General features: G+C 34.2%; 1 protein-coding gene across 2 annotated transcripts in view; it reads left to right on the top strand.

Annotated features, from left to right (window-relative positions):
- LCTL (lactase like) overlaps window positions 1-7570 on the top strand; it is a 499576-nt gene that overhangs the window by 202709 nt on the left and 289297 nt on the right. For both annotated transcript variants that reach the window (XM_044077870.1, XM_044077869.1), the window contains exon 10: window positions 1236-1362. In XM_044077870.1, the coding sequence (XP_043933805.1) occupies window positions 1236-1362 (127 nt within the window). The remainder of the gene's footprint in view (window positions 1-1235; window positions 1363-7570) is intronic.

Genomic DNA, 7570 nt, shown 5'->3' with positions numbered 1-7570 from the left:
GTACGCTTTCCATTTTGGGGGCTTTGCTCCACACCCCTTACTTATATATATTAACTCCAGGGTCATACAACAGATGAGAAAAGTAGAAAAATGCTTCTTTACCTTACAGCTTTACAGATTTATTGTAAAATTTAATAATGTCGATAGTAAATAAATAAGCATACAAGACCTACGCTTTCCATTTTGGGGGCTTTGACCCCCACCCCTTACTTATATATATTAACTCCAGGGTCATATAACAAATGAGAAAAGTAGAACAATGCTACTTTACCTTACAGCTTTATAGATTTATTGTAAAATTTAATAATGTCGATAGTAAATAAATAAGCATACAAGACCTACAAATAAAACAGCTCAGCAGGATTATGATGAAATGGCAGAACAATCAAATGATACTGTAGACCTTTCTAAAATAAATTATGCGGACCCATTGTAAAGTGCCTCTTTAGAAGGCATCATTAACCAGACAAATAGTAAGTTCCACAAAACTGATATGCAGTAAACATACTTTCCAAATGTTTCCATGTGGCTAGGAAATCACTACTAGTCTTTTGGGAGATGAGAAGAGATGGCAGCTGAGATAGTAGGGCACAAGAAACTGTTTAAGACAGATTGGTTTCTGCTATGTAGTATGTCATGTTAAAAAGAAAACCCCAAAAGACACACAAAAAAATTCTTTACCATAAGATACAGAAACCTGAAATTCAACCATTTATACTAGCAGAATGTATTGCATTTTCATACTGCTCACTCAAGACCTCAGATGCTTGTGTTAAAGTTTCAGAGTAAAAAAATGTACATAATCGGTCTAGGAGACAGGATTTATGAGACAAAAAGGCTGGCAGTTCAATATACTATTGATTTTTTTTGCTGCCAATTGATAAAAAGCTGCAAAAGGAATTAAGAATAATATTTATTTTTTTATTGTGTTTCTACGTGAAACATATCAAATAAATAATGTTTGACTGATATGCTTTGATTAGTATTTAAATTAGCCTAGTTTTAGGGTTCAAATGGAGATCTTAATGAAGCAAGATCAGATATGTTGTATAATATAAGCTCAAATTGTTTTCAGGGTGACTGACAGAAAATTGTTATTATAATGTGACATTTATTTATTGTAACAGTCTAGCATGAGATGATCATTCTTAATGCGCTTTTAATGAACAGTCAGCCATTTACAAGCATTTTATGTTGTTATTATCTTTAGTTTCATTTACATGTTTTCTGCGCAGACTCATTACTCAAATCCTATTATTCACATGACTGAGAACGGCGTAGCTGAAAAACTTCACTGTGCTGAACTTTGCGATGAATGGAGAATAGAGTATCATAAAAGCTACATAAATGAAATGCTGAAAGGTAGGTGTTAGCACAATTCCAAAGACACAGATTTAACTAATATGTATAGCAGATTTTTCATGACATGGCTTATGATTCTAAGCCACAATGCATGAAAGCAGGCTTGGAAGGCGCATGATACTGGCTTTCATTTGAGGACTGTTTTAGGTTTTGAGAATTTTCTGAGAATATTGCTAAATTCTATGTTTACTTCCACAGATAACAGTAAAGCACATGGCACATTGCACTGGAGATTAAAGCAATATATGTAAAAGAAATCAATAAACCTATTTGCCATTCATATTATTTAGTATTCAGTTAGCATGATACATTTTATCCTCTACAAGATTAGAAATAACATGGTTTGATTTCCTGATATGCTCTTTGACCTTTAATCTTTAACTCATAATGCAGTTGTGTTTATAGACACCACATACAAAACACTACCTTGACATACAATTAACTAGAACACAAAATCATCAGTGGAACACAGACAAACTACAAAGACATCAGCACTAATGCATTTGAAAAACAACCAAAAAAAACTTACAACTTACAGCTGCACAAACACTAAAGTGAGAGAAATCTCCCAACCAAAATGAATCACTGTCAGCACACACTTAGAAAACTGTGCCAGTAGAGAAACAATCATCAATCACTGACTACAGAAGTACCACAAATATACCCATAACATACCAAGTTTCAAACTACTTCCTAACCCCTTCAAAATTCTAACATTTGAACTAAAAAAAAAATGTCCAAGTATTTTGAGATTTCATAAAAGTAGCAGAGATAGCTAGTATTCTGATTCTTTATCATTCACTAAACTTACACTAGTATTTTATTTGTCTGTGTGTGTGTGTGTGTGTGTGTGTGTGTGTGTGTGTGTGTGTGTGTGTGTGTGTGTGTGTGTGTGAAAAGAGTTTGGTCGATGACTGTTTTCATCTATAGGGAAGAAGCCATTACAACTGACTGAAAATCAGTTATTCAAAAACTGTTAGCTGTTAAAGTTAGAGAGTGTATAGTGGGGACTGAGGAGTATGCTCTTTTTCCTCTGTATTGAAAACTTGGTGTAAGTTTATTTAACTAGCAGGGGGTCTGTTTTGTCTGCTTATTGATCCTTTGTGGATCTTTTTTTGTTTTCCTTTCATTTAGGATATATGGTTACAGTTTATTACAGTGAACACCTTTTAACTTGTAAAGAAGAGAGAATGCTCATATGAGTGATCATTTTTTTCCATGAAGTTTTTGCCAACTGCATATTGTATGAAATTGCATTGCAGAGGGGGAAGGAAATTTGCCTTTACCCCACTGGTGTGCGATCTTGGAGTTGGTATATATAATTAATAGGCTTTCCCCTCCAAAAGTAATAGTTTTAGTTTTGCTTGTTTGTAGTCATTTTAAGATTCATTCTAAAATGCTTGCTGTCTTTACATATGCTCATAAGAACATTCAATGTTTGATGATTTTATATATATATATATATATATATATATATATATATATATATATATATATATATATTCCCTTCAAAAGCTCTAAGTTTCAAAACTTCGAACTGCAAATGGTCGAGATCATAAGATCGAATTTTTGAAACTTCAAAAGTTTTGAATGGAGATCGCCGTACAGTGCAGAACGGGAAATTTACTGTTTTCCTCACTGTAGTGTGATCTCAGAGTTGGTATATTTATTTAGCATATATATATATATATATATATATATATATATATATATATATATATATATATATATATATATATATGGGCCCTCTTCACATGGTTGACATTTCAGAATGTCGAAGACCATATGGCCGAGACCATATGATTGACATTCGAAATGTCAATCATGTGGAACCAGCATCTCCGTACAGTGTGAATGGAAAGATTTCCATCTTTCGCACTGTAGTGCAAACTCGGAGTTGATATATTTCAGTTTCAGGGGGTGGGGGGGGCTCTGCCCCCTGCTAGGAGTGTGAAGGTAAGTTTTTGTTGTGTTTTTTTTTATTCTATGGTCGACATTTCAAATGTCGATCATATGGTCTCGGCCATATGGTCTTCGACATTCTGAAATGTCGACCATGTGAAGTAGATCCATATATATATATATATATATATATATATATATATGTGTGTGTGTGTGTGTGTGTGTGTGTGTGTGTGTGTGTGTGTATGTGTGTGCGTGTGTGTATAGTGTATGGAATTATAAACACAGTTATGCATTTACATTTAGATCACACTTATGGAAGCCAGTTTCTTTTTATAACTTCATTCAGAGTTTTAGATAATACTTCTTAATTCTGCAGATTTAATACACACATTGTCATTTTACCATTTTAATGGAATATACAGATTAAAAAACTAAAAAAAAATCATATTAATTTAATCTCAGTATTAGTATAGCAAATAATTTATACCCCAGATTATGTTCTTAATTTTCTATCATATTTATGGAAAATATACCAGAAAGGAGTACAAATAAATTAAAATAATAAATCTATTGTATAGAAGTGTTCACTTTATTAGTAACAAAATAAAGAAAAATTATCATTTAAAATAAAATTGAATACAGTTTAGTAATTGTAACATTTCATTTTATCAACTGCTGATTTTGTCAACAATGTGAGATGCTGTGTTTTTTATCAGTAGTACTTATTATCGAGCGCTGAGTTTATCAAATGTAGGAATGTAGACAATTCAGTGTATTTAGGGTATATGCTTTGAGTTATGGTAGGTGGAGGTATGTGTAAAGGCAAAAACTTTAGAGTATACCAAATGTTACAACATCCGTGGTAGGAGTGTTTGTGCACAAGTGTTTATGGGTTAGGGTTAGAGTAAGAGCTAGGTTAGTGGATAGTTTTAGCATTGGGTGTGGGTGTGTGTGGGCACTAATGTATGGCAAATATGTTCAAGTATGAGAACTTTAACCCTACCAATGCCTCAACCCCAACCCTACACATTACCTTATCAAAAATAGTATCACTATTCAAATGTCCTTAGGTATTGTTAGCTTTTTAAATGTGACTGACTGCAATGATTTCATTTTGCAATCAGTGTAGTTTCCATTTTCCTTTGGTTTTGCAGTAGTTCAAAGTTATTTTCTTTCACTCATTTTTCAGCATTTTGATGTTGAACTTTATATAGTTTCTACCTTTTATGATATAATCATTACAAAGTAATATGCATCTTGTTCAGAAATAGCCTTCTTGACACTGGTGGTATGTAAGGCATTTAACTTTTACTGCAAATTAATTTATGAAGTATTAGTATGCCAGGGTTACATGAATAATTTAGTTAATGTAATACAAACTCCACTTTACAATACATAAGCAAGGTTATTTGTTTACAGTCAGTTTTCAATGTTCATTTGGACATTGTGTTGTCCTATACCACTAATTTTATTTATTCTTGGTTTGAATGTCTTTCTAATTACAGCAAAACACATTAGAATATAGCAGGTTACCTAACTGAAGAACAGTTAACACTTTGAACTTCAACAGATCATAAATGTTTAGTTCTTTCAGACACTGGCAAATTCAAATTAGTTTTTTTAATATAAATGGTGTAAGTGGACAAAACAACTATTAAAACTAATAATAAAGGCACCTGATATTATAGTGACAAAGTATCTTAGGCAGATATCTTGATGTTTTTAGAAAGAATTTTTCTACTTTTGAAATAACCAATTTATGTATCAAGCTGCCTATAGCTGATAAAGAACATAAATGTGCATAATCTTACTTTAAATTATTAAACAGTTTTCTGATAGATGTGGTACATTTATTACATTTTAATACTCCATGGCTTAATTTAATATACTTTCTCCATCTGAAGAATCATTGCTCATATAATTATGGACCAAATGCATTTAGCTTGATTGAAGAGGTTCCCCATTATACCCTAAGAAATGTTAACGGCAGATAAAATATTTTATCTGTAAAGTCTTGATTCCAAAGTGGAGTATGTCAGCATTATTGGTGTATAATTTACACAACTGGATTTATTACTTATCACAGAATAGCAAGACTAATAGTACAGGCTAGTTCATTCACAGATTTATTAATGTTTAAATCCTTCTAAAGGGAAACTAGCCTGTAGTTTATTCTATTTCATTAATCTCAGAACAGATGGTTGATAATAATCAGTCTACTTAATGTATATTATTATATACCCCACATCAGTTAATAATGGATAATGATTTAGCATGTGCCAGTTTATGGCAAATAATATCAGGATATACATACAAGAAAACATATCTGTATAATGCATGATGATAATGCAAATTTATTAAGGTTTGTTTTCTATTAATGCATGTGACCTAATTTTGCAACTTGAACTGTGATGCTTTAATAAAGATGTAAAAAAAATACTTGGACATGGAGTAAGTAACTCACCATCCCATGCAAATACTCTATGCTGGGTCCAAAACATATGACTGTACCTGTCCGCAGTCAGCATATGCTTAGAAATTATTCCAGAAAGCTATATCCATCCAAAGGAGAAATTGGTTTTGCCACACTGAAATAATTTGGCATAGTACATTGGCAAGGTACAAGGCTAAATCAACGGAGAAGTCCATTGAACATAAATTGATTTCTTGGTAAGGCAGAAAGAGTCCCCTTTACGTAGTACTAGGTAATGCAGGCAGTAGCAGACGGCACAGTGGTGCAGCGGTAACATTGTCACCTCACTGCAAGTTTGATTTTTGGCTGGGGTGCCTTCTGTGCACAGTCTGCATGTCCACCCTGCATTCATGTGGGTTTCCTCCGGGTGCTCCAGTTTCCTTCCACGTTACAAAGACATGCTTGTGGAGTGTTTCTCCCCGGGCCTCCGCTAAAAATTGGCTTTGTTCCAAGTTGGACTTTCCCAGTTAACAAATGTTAAATAAATAAAATAAATATCTGGTAGGCAGCCAGACTGCTTGCAGTACCAAGTTTTGCTTATAGCTGGAGCTGTACTACCGATTTTGGAAGTCAAGGAATGGGCCAGGGACTATGTGCATGCATGGTTTGCTGTAGGTTGAGCCTTCTCCCAAACTTTCATGGGGAAGGCTCATAGTCTCATGTAGTCTAAAACAGATTCATTTTACAGTGGGCAAGTGGCCCCACATGGCTGTTCCTCATCCTAGGTTGAGAGGAAGCAGGCATGAAGGCTGTGCTGTCTGTCATGCCTGCATTCATCAGTCTACCTTACAGGAGGAGCTTCTGCATTGGACAGTCTCAGGGCCATGCAGGTCTACCTGCATATCTGACCTGGTATTGCAGGTGGAGCTGTTGTACTAGAGAATTTAGGGTTTGAAAGGGATGCTGAATCAAGCCAAAATTTGGGGTATATCAAAATAGGCAATGAGATTTGTTTACAGAGCATTTTATGGAATTTTACTTCTTGGTTATAGCATAGTAAGACTCTTTTTTATTCATCACTTCAGCATTTGTAAAGAACTGAACTGAAGATACTTTGCCCCCTGGAATGATGAAATATTGGGGACTGAGTAGCGTATAGAGTTTGGAATAGTGACTGTGGGATGGCAGAGTCTCTCCTCTCTTGCTGTGGCAATATATTGGAAATCCAGACCTACAAGCCAACTATACTACACTAAAGTCAGTTTATTAGGTTGATCTCAAGGTATAAAGATAGCAGGATAGTGTAAAGTGTTTTAGAACAAGCACAATTTATAGCTTGTACAGCCATACAAGATATCAAGCACCACCACTCTATTATTCCTGAGCTGTGTGCTACTGTCACAGACTGAAGGGTAAAATCCACAGAGAAATGAAATCATTTTTAAAACAAAAATAAACATGATGCAGCAAACTTGAGAGAAAATTAAGACAATACTGTACTTAAAAAAATAAAAACTACAAAATGTGTGTGTGTGTATTTATATAAAGTCCAAGAAAACACTGAAGACAAAAGACATGTAGAAAAAAATCAGATTTATTCCATAAGTCATTAAATAAAATGGTCAACCAACATGAAGAAAAAACAGTGGTTTAAATTATTTCTCAAGCTGAATGTTCAGTGCCCACCCCCCAGGAAATAGATATATCATACAACCACAATAGTCCAAGCCTTCAGGCCTCAAATAGGCCCAACTTGAAGCTGTCAGTGCAGGCACTTGTACATCCATGGGTAGATCCATAGCTAGGTCATCTGGCACCATGTGCAGTTCCCAAACTGGTGCCCCCCCCCCCCAACTCAAAGTTGAGAACCAAAAAGAAAAAAAAGTCTTC

Source organism: Protopterus annectens, chromosome 7.part0 (genome assembly GCF_019279795.1).
Source record: "Protopterus annectens isolate FY-2018-M chromosome 7.part0, PAN1.0, whole genome shotgun sequence".
Classification (NCBI taxonomy): domain Eukaryota; kingdom Metazoa; phylum Chordata; order Ceratodontiformes; family Protopteridae; genus Protopterus; species Protopterus annectens.
The sequence above is the reverse complement of the archived record's forward strand: the minus strand, read 5'-3'. Positions and strand labels throughout refer to the sequence as shown.